The following is a 21,450-nucleotide window of genomic DNA, read 5'->3' on the forward strand; positions in this document are numbered from 1 at the left end:
TTTTTTGTCTCACCACTAGGGGAACTGCTTGAGGGATACTGGAATTCTCTACTTCATATTTATACATGTATATATATTTCTTCATTAAAAAAAGTGATGAGGTTTCCATGTTGGAGTTACACACATACCAAAACACAGGCCTTATTCTATCCATATAGTAACAGTGTTTCCTTTTCCCTTTTACACTGCCTTACCCATCACAGCCTCAGTCAGATCTCAAAATATTAAAGATTAAATTTCTGCAAGTTAAAAACTAACCATGGTTGAGAAATACAAAAAGGACAAAGTTTACTCACATGTTAATAATTTACTTGCTACTAAGAAGAATGAGAAAAAAGGCTTTGGTATTTTAGCAGGTCTGATTAATGAGCAGAATCTCAGAATTTGAAGTTTAGTTTAGATAAATTTCTACACACTTGGAAACTCTTCCACACCTTCTTTTCCTAGCAAAAGAATTCTCACAAGAACAGCACCTGACAAAGCTTCTTGCTTTGCTTCCAAACAGAATAGAATAGAGAAAGAATATTTTCTATGCTCAGGGAAGGAAGCATAGGAAGTGGTAACTAAATGCAGCAACAGGTTATGTCTGTGACTCTAATCAAGCTCAAGTCTGGCTCAGTCTTCCACCTACACCAAGAACCCCAACGGATGAAGTTTCATCCAGCTTTTTACATTATATGGCTGCAATCTGAAATGACTTTAGCACAAACATGCAATCTGACATATATTAGTTTTTGTGCACAGTTTATACTGTTCAGTGAATCCTCCACACGTAGACTTCATAGTGCAGACATGGTGCCTTCAAATGCATGCAAAGTATTGGAAGAAAACAGGAATCTGCCTGATAGAACTGGTTACAAGACTGATTACCTTGATTTTCCTCTTTGGTATTCCTATTTTATGTAAATCCCAAGGGATTTACACAGAACACTACTGTTCCAAAATCCTGTGAATCTGTACTCAATACTACACCATCTTTTAATTATTTTATTTCCTAATTGCTGCCAATTGTCTTTGTTTTCTTATGAGCTCTGTGATATTTGGTATCTTTTAACACTAACTTCCTTCGATCCTTGGTTCACACATACATCTCAGCTTTCATTTTAAATCCACTGTTTGTGTGTGTGAAGAAAAAAGGCAATCTAGATACACTCAGAATATTTGAAAGAACCATGACTTTTTTTTTAAAGCCCATCCTTTTCAAAACTATGCTTATGGTTTTCTTCAATCCTGTCTCATCTTTTTCCAAAGGCTGCTTAAAAAGAGATTTAGTGTAAAATACTTCAAAAGCTTTAAGGAATGACTCACATGTTCTTCAAGTAAACATGAATTTCAGCTTTAAACAAATACAATAATTTACAAGATCTGTAATAGAAGAGACACCATTAAGCTAACACTGAACTCACAGTCTGTACCTGCAATTGCCCTTTTACCTGTACTGAAAACCAGGAATAGTTCCAACCACACGCATGCCAAGAGCCCTTTCACATGAGTTGGGTCAAGTGTGTCAGCAGGGCAAAGGATACTCATAAACACTACAGATATATTTGAAAAGGAGAGAGGAATCTTCTAAAAATTCAATCCTAGTTCTCAATATCTCAGTGACTTTGGTGCAACTCCATAAAGCTGGATTGCTGACTTACCGGGAGATGTATTTCACCTCTTTACTGAATCTACTGGAAGTCTGTAGTACTGACTATCTAAGAGTCAGTTTTAAAACCCCAGTCCCACAAAGGCTTACTCACTCTCTTAGTGTCAACGCTGTGCAGTGACATCCATGCATTAGTTATCAAATAAGTTCAAACATGGACAGGACAATAATCACTGTGACATGAGTCAAGTTACCATATCACCTTTTTAATCCTGAGTTTAATCCTGAGGAAAAACCTCATCAAAAAGGCAAACATATGCATAACCTCTAAGCACACCAAGGTGAAAATAAACCCTCATATAAGACAGCAATACTAACAGAATTTTTTTTTAGATTGAGCCATTTTCACAAGTCTTAAAAAATAACCATTAATAAAATAAATCTTCTTTATTTTATCAAATTAATAAATTCTTTCACAAATTCATGCTTCAACTAAAACAAAAGAAGGCAAAATCCATTTTTGGCAGTGGTACTGCAGATCAAACATACATTACTTGTAAAACTACAGCAACAACCCTGCCCTCCCTGCTTGCAGCTCTGCTGCAACTGCGGGCTGCACAGCACATTGCTGCGTGTGCTGTAGGAGATTTCCGCAGGGAAAGGCGCATGCCATTTCCTTACAACCCAAGAAGAAAGCCTCACTGTGAGGTATCATCAACAAACTCTTGTGACATGTCTTTATGATACTGCCCCAGGGAATATATTAAAAACACATAGCGGACAAGCTCAGAATTGCTGGAACAGATTGAGATAACCCCTGCCCTCGATGCTGTGATCGCTCTCGTTGCTCACCATCCTCTCACCATTCTCCCCCTGCTCTGTGTCTCTGCAGATCTGTGCTGACAGAGCCTACAGACCAGAAAGAGGGATCAGCACCACAGAAAAGCTGCATTTCCTTTTCCAAGCACAAGTCTCTCAACTCAGTACGTTACCTGGCAAACAAGAGGAGGGCTCCAAAGTGGTTGTACTAAAATGTTTTCAGTACTATTGGGTGTACTCCACAGCCAGTTCCTGCAACAGTAGGAAACAGCTGGAAAGCAGAAGACCCTGGCAGAGCAGCAGAAGTCATCACAACAACTCCTACAGCTGTTTCCCTGCTCTGCATGAAGAAGATACGGACAGTGCCTTTACCCTGGGGATTTAGACAGTGTATCGTACAAACGTGCACTGGCAGCACACAATCCAGTAAGAGGCAATACTTTTCTCCCCTGCTTTCTCAAGCAATTTAAATGAACACTTACTGCCTCAGCATTCAACTGCCTGAGAAACATAAATTTGCTTAGAAGAAAAGAGCAGCCAGCTATGCACAGAACCACAGATATGCTGGTTACTGGTGTTCAGAGCTTCAACAGGAAAAAGGAGATGATAATGAAATGCGAGTTCCTCCTTTTCTGGTCCCTTCATAGCATGTAAAATAATAGGGTCACTCAGCAGACCCCAGCCTTTTGAAAAGAGCATTTTAGATATGGTCTGCACTCTTACTAGCCCCAGTTCAGTGGTCTGGCTGTTGGCTGTGCTGAGAATCCTTGCACAGAAGCACTCCTGATCCACGTATTAAACACTGCTTTCCCTTGTATCACTGAATGGGATGACAAAATATCACTTAAAACAGGGCCACTGTCTGTAACCACATCTTCCAGCTTGGCTAGTGTGGCTGGGGCACTCCTGCAAGCAAGAACCTGCACTGCTGTCTGCTGGGCGGAGGAGAAGAAATCACAGGAGGTTTTTCTCAGAAACTGAAATGACCAGGAATACATTCTAAAGAGCACCAACAGAAACATGTCACCTGGGTTCTGGAAGAGCCAATAGCTTCCTTCCCAGCCTCCCTGCCAGCCAGGTGGCAGCAGCTGGAGCTCCAGGCTCCCTAGGTTCTCTTCCTCCACCCTCAGGTTGCCTTCCTTGAGGCAGTTTTACAACAAACCGAGATTATCACCATTTTCCTCTAACACAAAACAAAGAAACCCCTTGTAATGCCTGAGCTTTTCACAGATCAGAAAATCTCATTGCTGGGAGTAGAGGAACAGAGCAATGAGGATAAGAAAGCTCATAAATTAATTACAAAGAAAAGCGTTTTCTGGATATGACTCTATTGTGAAAAAGGCCCAGCAGAGTATTGTGAGATTTAAGACTCTCCCCAGAATGGCAAGGTAGCACTGGGTAGCACTGTGCCAGTGCATGAAACTGTGCTAATTTCATTTTAGAATATCGTATGTGTACAAACAGGTATAAATCCCAGGAAGTGGGGATTTCTCCTTATTACCACTACCTTTATCTTCCAGGGCAGTATAAAATTTAAGGAAGTTTGTTTACACATCTCTAAGTTCCTAACTGTGCTGTAAAAGCATTTACAGTTATCTGGAAATATCTGCACTGAATAAAAAAAGCATAACAGACCAGGCATTTATGCAGTAAGAACAAATGAAAACCCAGAACAGGGACAAACTCTAAGGAAGACTTCATACAGTCTAAGAACACATTAGATGGCTGCAGAGCTATATTCTGCTTCTCCATTTGCAGATGATGCAGTCTCCTAGGAAGATGTCAAATTCAGCCTCGTGCCCTAGGAATGGCAGTTTCCTCAGACAGCAGTTTTCTCATGGCTTGTATCAAGGCTCAGTTTGGCCCAATAACTTCAGAGGTAGAGGTGAGTCATATTAATAGCATACATACTATAAAATCGTACTTAAAATCTTGCAACAATCAATACTATTTTATATTACACTATTTATACCCAAGATACTGGTATAAATTGCAACCTAGTTGAGACTACCTTGCCTGGAAAGAGGCTGAAAGCAAATCCTGGTAAATTCCCAAAACTCCAAGGGGCAATGCAGTACTTACCTGTTGAAGTAACAAGTAACCACTGCTCCAGCAATTGTCATTTGCTGACAGGCAAGAATGAATTCACTAGTCCAAATAAGGCCAACGAAATGATACCATGCCATGTAGCAAATTCCAGAAAAAGCTCTGTATTCCACTTGTCCTTCTGAAGTAGTCTGTGCAGTACCTGGGATTGAGATTATGCCATCATATTAATATAAATCACCAGATACAAACAAAAAATGAACTTCACCCTTTTTCTTAAGTTTTCTTCAATGAAATTATAAGTGCTTCTTATTTCCATTCTCTCTGACAAAACCAGAGAGCCTAAATTTTAATTGAAATAGAATTTTGAAAAACAAAATTTTAGAAAAAGCTTGGATTAAAATTAGGTTCAAAGCAGCGCAGCCAATAGAGTTGAGAGGACAGCTACAAATCAGTAAAGATTTCCGAGAAAACACTGCTCAAGATTTGAGCAGATTTACTTCTGATACAAATTAAATCTTAATTTTCTTCATTCAAATTTAAAATAAACTCATAGTCAGTTATGAAATACTTCAAATTTCCTCTGTGAGAAGCAAGAGTGCATAAAAATATTGAGTGCATAACATATTTAAAAAAAAATCACAATTTTAACTACTATTGCAAATTACTATGACTAATTAGAACTAGGTCAACTCCTAGTCATCAGACTTTTAGTCTTTATGCAAAATACAGGCAGATAAAGAAAGCGTCTGTATGGTAGTAAGTAGTCCAGTGTGGACTACTGTTCCTATACTGAGGAACATTGACAAATGCATTTATTCAAGCTAAATAAAATTGTTTCTACCCCTATTAATAACACAGAATTCATTCCACACTGAAAAGATGGCTTTTCACAAAAGGTAGGCGTAGCTCAGACAACTGAGTGATCAGACCTTTCCCCATGCAATCCAATTTATGCCACTCCACTTTGAAGTCCTGTCAGGGGATAATGGCAGTGGAATATTCATTCCTAGTGAAAGGTCAATAGGCCCACCATCCCATTTTTGGGTTTGTTTGTTTGTTTTTAAGTTTACCAGGCCTTTAATTCATTACCCTTCAAGATCACAGAATAAAACGAGTTCTGGAGGTGAACAGTTTCCTATTCTAACTGTACAAAATAAAGAAAGGGAGACAGAATTGTCTTTTACTGCTGGAACAGCATTCTAACACCAGTATTGAAGTGCACCATCTTCAAGTTCAAGAATATCACAGGCATCAAACTATCTACAAAATGGGTACTCTTAATTTCAACTTTGTATTTTTGTACAATAAAATAGTGCGTTCTCAATAATATCTAGAAGTAGAAACAATAAGGGTTTGGTTTTCACCATCAGGTTTAGACAAGCTTTACAAGCCTTCAAAATCTAAGACCATGTGCCTGTGAATTACAAAAATATGAATCCACCCCATAATTGCTTTGCAAAATTATCTTCAAATGCTTCAAACGGATCAAAAAATGCCACCTGGCTATATAATTGTTATTATATGGTCAGCTTAAAAAAAAACTTGAGTTATTTAGCTTCTACAACACTAGCAAAATAAACCCATCTATCCTAGATTCTCTGAGAAGAAATATTTGCTATTGAAGGATTAAAAAAAAAAAAAAAGAATAAATCTATGAATGGATTTATAGCCTAGAAACTAAGCATTCTTCCCAGAGCTAAGCCACTCTTATTCTCAGCACTCTGGAAATCAAGACTTGCATCCATCAACATGCTAAAGTGGCCCTCCAGGAGGAGCTTGTAGGAACTGAACCAGACTTGGTCATCAAAGCAACCTTTGCTGAAATGCAAACAGACATTTTTTATTTTCTGAAAAGTTATCAGTTTTAACTTGCTTAGTAAACCCTTCACAGTGATGTAAAGTTGGTCATTCACAGAAATAGCACTGCTTCTATATTCAAACGTATTTTAAGACTCTGAAATGCAAGATACTTGCAGCGAAGAAGCTAATTCTGTTAAGATCTCCTATCACACACTTCCAGACATTCCTCCCCATCCCTTGCCATCTCATTTTTAAGTTTGGATCCAAAAGTTGTTTTTCCTTTTTAGACGAATTTTTGAGGATAGATTCATCTACTTCAGTACATTAAAATAGGCTGTGTGTTTTATCATTTCTTGTTCTGAATTCAAGGGGGCTTTCATCTTCATTTCTTCCTCCAGGGATTCTAGACTGCTGTTTTCCTGCAGCACACACAGCCAGAGCCTGCCCTCAACAATGCTCATTAATCACAGCCTATAGTCCTTCCTTAGGAACGTGGGCAAATGCTAGGTCAGCACTGCACAAGAAGGTCTCCCACCCTTCCATTTCTGTGCAGAAACACTATGCCATTTGGTAACAGAATTAACCATGTTTTCCACCATGCAATCCACCTGAGTATTTCTTTCACCAAGGAGGCACAATTTCAGGTTTTGCATCTCTAGCTTTGTCATGAGGATTGACAATAATCTGTACTGTAAACTACTTCCTTTTGTTTTTTAACAGCTTTCTGAAATAAGCGACTGCAGTACGAGTAGCAATGGTTTTGCCCTTTCTGACCAGCCTGACATGAGAGCAGGTACAGCACTGTGCTGCACTGCACAGAAATCAGGCACATCCACCTGTGAATTCAACATTATCACTGCCGTTTAGCTAAGGTGAACCAGTTTTGTAACTTCACAAAATTTATCAGTGTAAACATCTGTCTGACTGATATCCCTTCAGATGTGGCTCAGTATGTAACAGTGCTGGCAACAGAATTACAATGCTATTGTAACATATTGTAAAATACAATGTTATTTGTCATACCTCACTCCTAGTAGCATGGAAAAGCTTCAAAAGATAACATAGATACCCTGTTGACAAAAGCATCTTTTTCATCACTTCACTGTAATCTGTTTGTTAGCTAAACTTTCCCAAAGCCATGAAAGACAGTTTTCATTTGTCAACAGAATATTTTTCCTCCAATAAGAGGAAAATAATCCTCCAATAAGAGGAAAATAATCATAGCAAAGTGTGCCAAAAAACAATCTTTCTGGTGTACTATGCACTCTTAGTGGTGATGCTAAATCAGTAAAGAACGTAAAGGACTGAGGACCCTCCAGATGAATCACCAAATCTGAAACCTCTGATCAGTACAAGTGCTGATCTGCTGCAAATACTTCAAAGCAGTGCTGTTAACAATGCAAACAGCTGTAAGTGTTTGCAGCAGCATTCAGAACAGTTTCTCCCCCTGACTCAGCAGCCCAGTGCTGTGCCACTATGTCAGTCAGTGCATGCACAGCACCACCAGCTGCACTCTGGTCCTTTAAGACTTACATTAGATGCTCTTATTTGGCAACAGCCGCTGCAAGTTTTTGCTGATGCTTGGAGCAGCAGGCTGCTTCCAGGGATGAAAATTCCCGGGAAGTCCAGTTTAGCAGTTTCCTTATCAGAAATAAAGAACCACTGCCCAGAAAATACTGAGAGCTTGTTTATCAGTTCCTGTTAACATGAAAATACAATATGAACTTCCCACTGCTAAGCGAGGAAAGATTCTGGCAGCATACACCACATCTTCATATGTCCTCCAACAGAGTTTTTACTGTGTTATTCTATTTAGTCTTTTCCCATGTAGTGTTATTTATAGCTAAGCTAGTCAACTGTAATTGGAAAGGCAAGGATCCTGCAGGAAATAAGTCCTCATTGTTGGTTTAGCTACTGAAAAACTTGATACAACAGTTCTATTGCTCTATTGCCTATAACATGCTCCTTCTCAACAGGAAAACCTTATGCTGCCTTCTCATCCTACATTATGCACACAGTACTTATGCTTTGTGGGCTCCGCAGCTCCTGCACACCAGGAAGCTGAAAGACATGTATTGCTGCGCCAGTCAGATCTGCAGTGAAATACACCACAAACTCACAAACAATAAGACTTAATAACCCTAAGATCTATCAGCTTTTCTAAAGCACAGATGAATTCCATTCCTACCCTGCTAATGGTTCTAACTGGTGCCACTGTTTGTACTGTTTCCAGTCTCACAGAGTCTGGCATTTCTCCTAGATTTTCAGGTCTGGAATTCACTTGCTCTCAGCTGCTCGCTCTTACAGATTCTGAATTACTGAGGTACTTAAGCAGGTGCCTACCTTAAAATGCATAAGTAGTCCCACTGATTTTAATAGGCTTATCCATGTGTTTCAAGTTAGTCATATGCATAAGTACCTTTCTAAGAAATGTCTATTATAGTTCCCAAGAAGGCTGTCTCTGCACTCAGTTACACTAACTGTTGGAGAAGATGTAAATAAGGGCCTGTGTGGTGGCATAAAGATCAGGTGCATCACAGCTGAAGCAAAGATCAGGTGCTCCAGAGCTGTAAGATGCAGAGATGCTTTAAATAATACATAACTAGCAAAGATTCAAGGAAAAATGTTAAGAACAGGTGCAGCACAGTAGCAAGCCAAATTCATCTCCCATCTGTTTGTATTAGACTAAAGACTATTAGACTAAATGTCTTCGTAAACATTTCAGTTTCTCAGCTTTCTTATATATCTGCATTTCAAACATAGCCTCGAAAAATACATTAATGAGAAGTCAGTGTCAGAAACAAGACAAAAACAGCTATATTTTACAAAGTGAATGCTTGCTAAGCAGCTACCTGTCAACAGAAAACAATTGTTCCAAGAGAGCAGATCTTGGGAGAACTTCAGAGAAGTACTCTCAGCTGATGTAAAAAGCTCATAAAACTCAAAAACAAACAAACAAACTAAAAAAAACCCACCCAAACAATAAAGGAAATGTCTTCCATCTCCAGGGTGATTAGAGAAAATCAGTATAAAATACAAAGCTGCTCAGCCATCACCATGTTATTAATCAAACAACACTATATATGTTCGCTTATCCTCATCTTGATCTACAAACAAAATCTAAGCTGTGGTTTATTGGATAGAGTGTGGGACAGAACAACTGTCGTATTTCTGTCACCTACCTTCTTCAAAACCCCTCAATCTGTGGGACAGATAAAACAATCTTTCATCATCCCCCCAGATCATTAAAAGGCTAAAATTGCCTTTGTTGTCTTCAAGCTCCCTTCAAGAGTTGCTCTGTAACCAGAGCTCCTGTAAACAACCGAAGAGATTGAGAACAAACCTTTCCCACACGACTTTATCGGCACCTAGCGGGCACCAGGGCTGCTGCAGGGCACTTACATGCCATTTATACAGAGATCTCAGCACTCTGACTTTGCCAAGAACTCAGTTTACACCTGTTCGGTAACAACAGCCACCATTTCACACAGAATGCAAAATAAAAAGCTCAATTACAAACAGAAATGATAAAACGAATGGCATCAAGTTTTAATCAGAAATATCAGTTGAACATGTGAAGTTGCATTTTTCTACCCACATTCATGCTTAGGCTGTAACTTTGAACTAGTATGGGTTATTTATCAAATGCACATTTATATTTCTAAATATTAACACCCTATTTGTTAACAGAAAACTTAAAGAATCGACATCTCCATTAAGAACTTCCTGGGGGAAGGTCTCAGTCAAAACATATGTTTTACAAGACTCCCCATGTGAGAAATATACTGATAATTAAGTGCCTGGAAACAACCTTCTCTTTTATGCTGAAACTGCAAGAAATCGATTCCCTGAAAACTCAGAGCATGCTAGAAATTTCACCACCACTCTACAGTGCAGCAACATTATGATGCTGCCTTCTGTACCACCTTATGGGTATCACTCTCTGGAAACATCAGCATCCCTGCTGTGATTGAGAAAGAAGAAAAAGTAAAATGCCTCTGAGCCAGGAGAGCTCCGTTGCACTCTGCATGTTACAGCCAGTCCCAAACCTTGAATCCTACTCCCCGAGCCAGCAGAAAAAAAAGAGTTGAGTGGAATAGTCTAGCACAAAGTATACAATCAATAAGGGAAAATAGCGCAACATGGAAAAAAATCATAAAAAAGTCTCCAAAAGGTAATTTTCACGGGATTTATTTATGGAATCTGCAACTCACTGCTTTCCTGCAAATCTGTAAAAACATCTAAGGAAGTATCTGACTCGTTCCCCATTCAGCACTTATCACCACGAGCTAAAACATTTCTTTTCATAATTGCCACATTTCAGTATGACAGATTCAGTTGGTATAGTCTAAATTTATGTTCGACAAAGGCAAGCTTCACATCCTTATATGTGCTTATTTAGAATAAACCAGTGAATATTCTTACAGGAAAGATGTCAGCTCAGCTTAAAGTCTAGCATATAGTATTTTCTCTAATAGTATCTGTTAATTATATATTTAGCAAATCCACTTGTTAGAATTCATTTTGTTTTACCTGCATAGCTCACCAGTGAAAATTGGAGGAAAATGAATTCTGCTCTAGCCTAAGCAGCAGGTGACTGATGCACAGTGCAGAGAGATGATGTCTCTGGCTGCAAGTGAAGTGGGTGTGAGGGAAGGTGCCATGGGACAGGAGTGAGGTCTCTGCCCCACAGTGACAGGAATACTGCCAGTTTTGCAGAAGGGCTTCAACTACAGAAAAGTTGGAGGCTTTTCTGGCCAGGACCACAGGCTCAAGCAGTGGCAGAATCACAAGACAAAATAATCAGACTTAAGCATCAGAATAGTTTGGCTGCATTTGCTTCTCCATGCACGAAGTGCCACAAAGATTCAGAAGAAAACAAACTCATGAATAAGTAAAGCTTCTATGACAAACAGCTGTCTCTACCTGCTCCAGTTCTGCACAAATTCTAATCCAGAGGACAACTGACTCTTAGCAGAAGCTACAGAAATTCAAAATGAAAACATAACAAAACAAAACAAAACTAACACCTAAATCACAATGCTTCCTATGGACAAAAGCAGACATCTGCATGAAGAATTATCTCCAGAGTTACACACAACCAGCCTAGCTGTCTTCCTTCAGATGACATTCACAAGGACAACCTCCCCTTCCCTCACAGTGATGCTTGGCCAAGGGACAGCAACCAAGTTACCCACTGTCCAATCAGTGGCAGATCTGATAGCAGTTTGTCTGTTATACTATGCTCATAATCTGGTCTTCTTACAGATCCTTCATAAAGAATTGACTTTCTCTATAGAGCACCTCCTCTACAATCTCAAGAGTGTCTAGATCGATCCAGATACTATTGTACCAGTCTAAATAATTATAGCAATTGTCAATAAAGTACTGCTCACAGACCACTGCCTCCATGACAACTGAACATTGTTTATAGTCAGAGGAGATGAACAGGAGGGAGGACACAACATTCAGTGCAGTTACAAAATGAGAATGTGGCTTTCTTCATTTAAATACATCAAACATATACACATATCCATCATGATTTGATCATAAGCTAAATAACTGAGAAAGAAAACAAGTAAAGCCCACACCTAGGAACAAAAATTCTCTCTTCTGTAGTGCTGTGATTCACAGAACTTTAGCAATGACTTCAGCAAGAGAAAGAGGGAAGGGAAGGGTAACAGCTGTATAACAAGGCTAGCCCACATAAGACCAGAGGGTCCCATACTTAAGAACTGAACTTAGGAAACAGCATTCATAAGAAAGAAGCAAAGCATACACTTACCTGCAGTTCCTAAGCTAAGCAGCACAGCAACCCAAAATACCCAGAAGACAATCAGAATCAGAAAGGTCCAAAGTGGTTGGAACAGAAGGAAAGGGATTCTGCCGATTATTTTACCAACAATCTGAAAGAGCTGTACAGTGGACTGAAGCCTTTTTCTTAGCACAAGTATAAGGGAAAGCAGAACAACCTGTTAGAGAAAAGAAATAATTATTATTAGTTTTGTTTTTTTTTCCTCAAAAGAAGTATGTAAAGTTGTCAAGTGTGTCCAGGGGATATAGCTTTCACAAAGACATGACATTTTTCACAAACACTGTGTGCTGGAAATGCTTCCTAAGATACTGCCTATATTCTCAAGGAGCCTGTGAATTAAAATCTTTGATTTCACAAAATTAATTCTATAAAAGCGTTACTACTGTTTCCTTAAAATAAAATGGAACACAAGTCTGTAACTCATGCAATGGAAACAATTTATTTTTCTTTACAGCAATGAACACAGAGGTATGTTAGGCACAGCATACTGCTTTCATATATCCTGTATGTTATGAACATGTAAACTTCCTTCTACTCCAGTCAGCTTACTGCTGTTCACAGTGGTAGGAGTAGCCAAACCAAACTGGCTGGGTATACATGGATGCAAAGCAGATGTAAAATGAAACCTTATTTAAATAATCTTTCTTCCCAAAGCAAAAACCAACCAACCACCACCACCAAGATGCAAAAAACTCACAACCTCACAATTTTTTTGTATTTGACAGCTATGAACAGCAATTTAAAAAAAAAAAAAGGCTGGAATTTATAAAATAACAAACGCAACCAGTGGCAGCTGGTTGGTTTACCACCAGTTTTCTTGCCTGCTCTGCAAAGAGCAGCCTGCAGCAGCAGATGTTCCTCAAGTCCTACAACCAAAATGAAACCCTTCCTACTCTTTTATTAAGAACAGCTAAAAGCTCATTGTTGATAACTCACAGAGAATATGAAAATATCTGATCTATAACATTTTTATTTTCACCCATAAAGCATCAGACTGTTCACATCCAGTGAATCCCAGCCTGTGGATCCTATTCTGCTTTAAGAAAACAGAGATGCCATCTTTTTGACAAATGTTTCACAAACTACAGACTGTACACTCAGACTGAGCAATGACTCCTTTTACACTGCATCACAATGAGAAACTCTTCAAAAGTTGCAAGACAGAGTCAGGTTTTCTGTTAGAAAACAAGGGTAATAAGAGAAAAGCAGAATTTCACCCTGTAGCATGAGGCAGAGACACTGCTGCCTGTGCTCTGCCTGCCCCTTCCATGGTGTAACAAAACCACTCCTCTCTTGAACTGTCAGGGTGGGCTGAATGTACAGGTTGTGCTCACTAGGAGCCAGTGCCTCTCTGCTCACTCACAATTCTCCAGCTAGCTGATACACAGGGCAACAGGTATGGAACAGAACTGCATTTCTACAAAACTGATGATAGTACTGTTTATATAGAGCTGAAATGTGGCAGAGCCTGGAGCTGACCAATGAGCTTCATAATGAAGATACAAAACTATATAAAAGACTATAAGCAGTCATTGATTCTGTTTTTCAAATCTGAAAGAAATAAGGGATTATTCTTATTGTCGCAAAACCATCGCAGTTCAAGTTTTCAAGCCACAGCCCAATTACTGCTTGCTGTAAAATACTACTTACTGTAACTGTTGTAGAGAAGATGGCATACCCAAATAGAAATTTTACATTCTCCTTTTCTGTTTCCAGTTCAGTGCTAGGATCATTCCTGTAGTCATAGTAGAGCCACCAGAGGACACCCGAGACAACTGCAGCAAACAAGCAGCATGAAAGCAGGCAGTGCCTCCCCAGGCTGCCTCCCCACAACCTCTCTGCCCACCCCCAGCTCTGCTCAGGAGCTATCATGTAGGAAAGGTACAATGTCAGTGATCACAGAGAAAATTCACATCATAGGCTGTTAGGCTGAAGTACAAGCCCAGCAGATGATTTGGTTTACTTGCAGCTATTCTAAAACTCAGCCATATAATTTTGTTGAGGAAATAAGAAGCTGTTACAGAATGGCAAGCTTTAACTGGACACACTCCCACAGTTCTCCCTTTCCGAAGCAGGCAATGTAAAACTTCACTACACTTTCTTGTGAAACAGCAGTATTTCCATAGCTGCATTCATCAGCCAAAAGAAATGTCATTTCCAGACATCTATAAAGAATTAAAACTGATAATCATCCCAACACTCAGCAGCTAGGACGGCAGAGCCAGATGCTGGCACCCCAAGGCAGGCAGGACTCTGCTTAGAAATGGTTATGAAAGACGGCCTCCAAGAAAGGGACAGCTGTTTGTTCAGCTGCCTCTCCATCACGTCAGTGAGATGGCCCCATTTAGTGAATGCTAAAAGGTAAACTTACATAAGGTATTCCTTACATAAAAGGTATACTTACATAACAACCCAAACACAACCAGTGCAATCAAAGTATGGACCAGAAGCATCCGAATGAATCTGAAGGTCAAAACCACTATAAAAGAGAAAGCTGAAAAATACACAAAGTTTATTATGAGTGTTACCACCCATTTAACTTAACTCTTACTTACTTTACAGGTAAGCTTAACATTCTATTAGAATTTCAGGCTTTTACTTCTAAAGAGGGATATGAAAGTTAAAAATCAAAACATTAATGTTAATGGCATTATTCTTTTTATCAACAGCTTCTCAGTCCCCTGAAAAGACATATCACCCTCAGATATTTCCTAGCGCTGTATTTTAGTCTATTACATTAATCATAACAAAAAACCCAATTCTTTCTTGAGAATAAATCTGTCCAGAAAAATCTGAAGATCAATATTATTAAATTAAAAAATATGAAACTAACAAAAGCATTTTGAACTTCACATTTTAATTGAATACTACTATTCACTTTCTGTTTACAACCTCATTTTTCTATTTGCAATCTTACCTAGTGCAAGAACACTCAGTCCTATCACAGTATCTCTTCCTGCCAATATTCCACTCAGAATTCGGTGAAAAACATCCATTTCGTTAACCACACTTATCAAGACAGATGCATAATTGGAATAGCATTCAGCATGTTGTGGAACACACCGATTAAATAATGGAAAAGATTTACTGGAAGGTTAAAAACAAAGATAGAGAAAAATGATTTAATTACTGGACAGTTTGAAACCCACGGAGATTTATTGCTCTGTTCCTTTTGAGCCCTCTGCAGCACCACACCAGCACCCCCAGCACAGTGCTGCAGCAGCTGACAGCCACCACCTGCAGCCCACCAGTCCCCCTCCCTGCCTCCACCGTAAACATGGAGTCTGACCCAGCAGGACAGGGCTCTGGGCACAGGAGCAGTCTCTTACAAATGCTCAGGCAGTGGCGTCATTTTTCATCTGCAAAATAAACTCTTGGTGGCACCATGCCTGCAATGCTGGGTGAGAACATCAATTCAAGACCAACAAGGGGAAAAAAGTGGATTACTATCTCACTCACCATCAGCACATAGTTCCTATTCTGTTTCTAGCCAGGCTTCACCCATTCTGCTCCCATGTCTTTACATAAAACCTAAACTCATGAGAGCATGGCTGTAAACTTCACTGTGAACATTTCACATCATTTTGAGGATATTTAAGTATTCTAAAACCTGCTCCAAAACAATGTTTGTAAGGTACATATAACACCACCAGATATCTACATATAAAACTTCTTCCAGCTAACTTATTGAATATATTCATTGTTCCACTCTGGCAAGGCTGCACTGCATCAAAGAAATATTCATACCTAAGTGGAGAGGTTTGTTCATCAACACATTAAAACTTCTCTGACTAGCTTTGCTTCAATGATGAAATACTACTGTGCAACATGAATATGCTGAGTTCCTTGCCAAATAAGAAAAGGCCTAAAAAGTCAAATATGCCATATTTTTCATCAATTTGCATGTCTTCCTTTGATCCACTGGGATGGTAATGGCTTCATGTGTCCCTTGCTCCCTCCTGGTGTTTTCACCCTCTGCTTTCTCGTTGGAGCAGTAGATGACTTAGTTCTGCAAACATGGAGATTCCAATTCTTTATTGTATTTTCATAAAGTGGAATTTTAAATAGTGGTTTTAAGGATTTTGATTCGCTAACTCATAATAAATAAAAATATACAACTAAGTCAATATATCCATACTTAACATGTTGGAAAATATTAGACCCTGCTGTCCACAGATCTGTGCTTCAAGCCAGCTGGCCATGAAATAACTCTGACAAGTAATTTCCGGGTTCAGGATAATAATAGAGGTCTGAGAGCACAGCTCCCTTCTTTAGCGCTAAGGGAGAGAGCAACAATTTTGTGCAGAAAATAAGTCACTTCTCATGTGGAATGCTCTGCCCCTGATTTGGAGAGAAAACATCTCTAAAAAGAGAATGCAGTCCTTGCTCATTCCAGGACAGGACACAGGCGTGTTCTCAGGCACACACAGAAACCCATAAGGGTACAGGTACAAAAATAAACAATGCACAACCATTCTGATTTTACATGGCGTCATCTACAGAATGTGAGGAACTAAGAATCCTTAATAAGCTATGCAGACATCAGGGTATTGTAAAGCATCCAGCACTCCTCACCTTGGTGGAACAGGCAGTGTGGGACATAGCTCAGCTGCCTTTGGATTTAGCGTGTAACTGGAAATGCTCAGGTTGTAAACACAAAGACAAGAACCTAAGAAATAAAAGAAATGGAAAATTAATATTAGTTACAATTCTGGAGAAAAACACGCTAAGTTTTGTTTACACTTCTGCTTTGATCCCTTAGCAGGCCACATTCATCACTGATATTCCAATAGGAACATAAAATAAATTAGTTACCAGGTAAATCTATAGCAACTTCCTTGGGATCTTCTATCTTCTAGACTTAACTGTAACTACCATTCACTGACCATCATGGAGGGTGAGCACATTGTTTGTTCCATGGTACAACACTTCAGCTCTGAACTTTTATTCCTTAAGACAACACAAAAACCTAAACTGACACACGCCACAATGGAATAGGGCCCTCATAATTTAAAGCAGAATACGTATCTATCCAGAAGCTTAAATTTCCTACCCTCTGGACTGAACAGTGCCAGGTACTCTGCTGACAATACTCTGCTCCATTACATCACGCTGCTAGGAAAGAAATGCTGTGTGCATTCAAGCCATTCAAAATGCAATACTGCCCTCTCCCTTGACATAAACATGCAAGCAGTTTTAGCACATGGATGGAACTTCATGCAATTTTATTCAGTTGCACTGAAACTAGGGTTTATGGTTTTCTGTACATAACTAAATAATGACAAAGCATCCTAAAATGAAATTAAAACAAATGTTGTCAGTTGAAATAGAAACTCTTGTCAAAACATTCAACAAAACGAAAAAGAATGGAATTCCGACGTGCAGTAAAAAGAACCATTGCTATCTGTATGGACTGCAGTTTATACGTATACTATGGAATAAGGGCTAGGCCACAGGTTACTTCATTTATTTGTTGGAAATGAACAAACTGGAGTTGCCTCCTTCGCACAACAGCTACTCCTAACATCGTATTCATCTTCAACGGCAGAATTAAAAAAAAGACCTACACAGAATACTAAACTTTGGGCTCTGATGTCAAAAGGGATAACACTGCCAGTACTTCTCTGGAATTAATAATTCTACTACAGCTTTAATTAAATTGAAAAGAACCAGTTAGACAAGTTTCTCAAATAGCACATGAGCTCCGTTCACCCACTGCCACTGTCAGCAGCCAGCTTTCTGCTGGATAATCTCAGACTTGTCCAGGAATGTATCAACAATTTTTCAATCTGCATAAGAGAGCTGTACCATTTCTAGAAACAATTGTAAATTGTAATGGCTTTGAAATAAAGCAGAGATGGGGGTTTATTTTTGGTTGCTATGGACTATTCCGGAAACTGACGGTCAGAAATGACTCCCTAGTGTAGCAAACATAAGAATAATAAAGTGAAAGTTTCTCAACTGTTCTACAGATATATTAGATACTCATATTCCCTGTTGCACACCATTGTTCCTTGCAAAACTCTGGAGGTCTTCCAAAGAGTTGAGCTGCTCTTGTGGACAACTAGACACGCACAAGGAAACTGAACTGATTTTGAGGCTTTGCATTTCCGGGCTGCATGAATTCAGAAAGAACACATACCTGGAAAGACAGAAAGATCCTCGTTTCAAAAAACAAGCCTTCTGGTTTTCATAGGTTTAAATTCTGAGCCTTCTTTCCATCTTTTTAAAGTGCTATAAAGCAAATGAAACTTTTTCCACTTACAATGAAACAACTGGATTTTGAAGCCAAAGGTTAAGAAGCAATTTGAGAACATGCTATACTTTTGAACTTCATTTCTTTAATGAGATGAGACGCTACCAAGGTGGGTACCCCTCTACAAGCATTAGTTCTCTTGCATGGAATTTTCCAGAATGACTGGTAGCCTCAATATTTAACTTCCATAAATACAAAGATTTGTCCACAACAAACCAGCGTTTGGCAGAAGTCCTAAGATCCTACTTAAGAAGAAATCATCACAAAGCAGAACAATGGCATGCATTTTCAAATTCCACCTTAAATTTCCATTTTGCTCACCATTTTGCATCATTCCCACACCATTTTATTTGCCTTTTAGTTGAAGTATGCACGTACATATGCATGTGATTGACAGTTAGATGATGTATATTCCTGAAGTTAGGTGCAGTTAAAGAACAGTAACTTTAATTAGACATTATCTGAGATACTTACTTTTTATTAGTCATGTCCTTTCCAGAAAGGGGCACCCCTTTTACAGGAACATTCTTCCTACCACATATGTTCCCAAAGCTGTCATATCCAAGCACAAGTCTTTCTGCAGCACCAGCCATCACAGCATAGCCAGTTACAAACATCTATAAAAACAGGTTTTTTCATGTGAAATCATGCTACGATAGCTTTTCTCTCCCAATGAGTAAACATTCCTTTCAACTTGACTATTTTTGTCTTGTGAATGCAAACCACTAAATCTAAAATTCACCCTTCTGCACAAGGCCAGAGCAAGTCATGAGGACAAGTTCAGCCCTATTGTCTCCTTAGACTTCCCTCTTGTCTTCCAGAAAGCACATCAAATAATTTAGCAGAAAATCACAGAAGAAGAAAAACAGGATCAGATTAAAATACTTAGAAAGTAGCAATAAAGTACTAAACCCCACTTCTGCCAAAGCTTCTGTGTGTCACTGGGCAAGGTCACTCGGACAGCACTTTTCCTATGCAGCCACTGCTTCTCAATTATCAGAGTGCCCTTCAAACCACACCTGCTGAAATACCGAGCTGCTGAAACACTGAATTTAACCAAAGGTATACTTTAAAAACAAATATAGTTAAAATGCAGATTAACTGAAATTTCAGAAATACGTATTCTTGACTGCATTTGAAAAACCTCAAGAGAGCCACATCGTGGACCTGGGTGTTACTGCACTGAGCTTTTAGATACTCTGCTGTACCAAAGCCCCAGCACCGAAGGTGAGCTCCCAGTAAACCTAAGAGGCAGCATCCCTGCTGGCTGAGCTGCAGCAACACTTACTTGGTCAGCATAAGACACTCTGCCTAGGAATGCAGCATAAACTCTGCCCAAGTAATCAGGGCCAAAACGCCCTTTTAAAGCCAAGAAGCAGTAATTCTTCTGTGAAGCCGGTAAAGTCTTGAGCACTTTTCCCCACAGCTTATTTATAGCACTCCACCCATTGGAGAACTTGGTGATTTAATCATCCCCTCTGTCCTACGGAGACCAGACCACAATTCACATATACCAAGGACAAAGCTCTTGGCTCAGCGGCTACATGCAAATTGCTGGCAGCTGCAAGTCTTCTCAGCCCACATTAACCACTACCACCCTGCACAGAGCAGTTGAATATTAGCTGCTCTGGAGAGAGGTTTTACATATCAGATCCAGCACAACAGCTTTACTAATTAAGGTCTGTGCCTTTGTTATTCTACTTTTAACTTGTGTCTAAAGATAGTATCTAGGCAAAAACTGAGTCTCATACATGAGTAAGTATGTACTTCCTTGGTCCTCAACGTATTCTCATCTGTGCCTGTGTTTACAGTAATTATTTAAATAATGCTATTTATAATTATGCTTGCACATTGACACTGTCTTAACATGGTGACCTTTACAGAGATGCCATTGTTAAAGCTGATGTACTACTTGTGTATGTGATGCTAGTTACAACAAGAAATTATTTTCAGATCCTACTTATTTACATAGAAAAATGTTGAAAATCAAATAGCTTTCAAAGGGAAAAAAGAAGTTGGCACTGTAACTCTACTTGAAATGGACTTTCAAAAAAAAAATAAATCTGACAATACTTCTAAAGAGGGAAGTTGCATGTCCACTGCCATTACTATGGCAAACACTGTGTGCATGTCTTATTTTTAAGTGCAGAAAGCTGGATAGCAACCATAAATACTCCAAGTAAGAGATGGCTGAGTGACTGCTGGGAGGCGTGTCCATCTCCATGCACCAGCAATATACACCTGCACAGAACCACTCACATGGTTTCATTTCTTTTCCACTGTGGGAAGAAATCAGTGTCACCTTTTTCATGTAATCTTTAAAAACTCAGATCAAACAAGAGAAAACAACGTTATCTATGCACTAAACTATTTTACAGAAACTGAGCAATAAAAACATTCAGAGAAAGCACAAATTGAAAATCCTTGCCCCAGTTGCAAAGTTCAGCTTACACAGAGCTCAGGATGCACATATGTTCTTCTGCATTAGCTTCCATCAAAAGAGCTCTTAGGAATTCAATCCAAAACCGATCAATAGCATATTCATTCCTCAGTAGGCTCAGATATGTCACGAAAACCTTTCATGCTTACAAACACAAAACCTGCTCCTAAAAATCTGCATGCTGTCCTGGGCACAGGACAGACAGCGACCTGATTCACCAGAAGAGAGACACGGTACAAGGGAAAAACTGCAGAGAGTTAGATAAGAAGTAATGAGAGTCCAAACAGAGCCCGAACTCGTTCTCAGCAAGGGAGCTCCCAGTCACCCAGCCCTGCCCGCACCTGTGCGGCTCGTTACAGCGCAGCCCAGCCCCACACCGCGCCCCGCGCCGTTCGCACACGCAGAGCTCCGCGAACCGCAGCTCCCAGGGAAACGCACGCTTACCAAACCGGCCCAGAAAAGGAAGAAGAGGAGCAGCCAGAGAGGGTCTGTGCACTTTCTAGAAATGACCGGTCTCCATTCCCTTAGTTCAGAAACACGATCTCCAGATTCCTAAAACGAAAGAAAGACAAACGAAACACCTGTGAAAGAGAAGTCAAGTTTCGAACGTCACAGATTTTCCGCAAGCGCAACCCTGCAGCTAACGCCGGACGCCCGCTAGCTCCCCGACCCCAGGAGCG

General features: G+C 39.5%; 1 protein-coding gene across 1 annotated transcript in view; it reads right to left on the reverse strand.

Annotated features, from left to right (window-relative positions):
- Positions 1-12: 12 nt before the first annotated feature.
- Positions 13-21,450, reverse strand: part of LOC100544914 (choline transporter-like protein 3) — a 25,138-nt gene continuing 3,700 nt past the window's right edge. The window contains exons 2-12 of the mRNA XM_019618485.2: positions 21,215-21,322; positions 18,805-18,947; positions 18,080-18,216; positions 16,650-16,743; positions 14,992-15,161; positions 14,479-14,568; positions 13,725-13,849; positions 12,045-12,231; positions 4,493-4,658; positions 2,584-2,662; positions 13-2,500 (exon numbers count right to left, since the gene is read on the reverse strand). Coding sequence (XP_019474030.2) covers positions 2,378-2,500; positions 2,584-2,662; positions 4,493-4,658; positions 12,045-12,231; positions 13,725-13,849; positions 14,479-14,568; positions 14,992-15,161; positions 16,650-16,743; positions 18,080-18,216; positions 18,805-18,947; positions 21,215-21,322 — 1,422 coding nt within the window. The 3' untranslated portion in view covers positions 13-2,377. The remainder of the gene's footprint in view (positions 2,501-2,583; positions 2,663-4,492; positions 4,659-12,044; positions 12,232-13,724; positions 13,850-14,478; positions 14,569-14,991; positions 15,162-16,649; positions 16,744-18,079; positions 18,217-18,804; positions 18,948-21,214; positions 21,323-21,450) is intronic.

This window comes from Meleagris gallopavo, chromosome 10 (assembly GCF_000146605.3).
Source record: "Meleagris gallopavo isolate NT-WF06-2002-E0010 breed Aviagen turkey brand Nicholas breeding stock chromosome 10, Turkey_5.1, whole genome shotgun sequence".
NCBI classification, from domain to species: domain Eukaryota; kingdom Metazoa; phylum Chordata; class Aves; order Galliformes; family Phasianidae; genus Meleagris; species Meleagris gallopavo.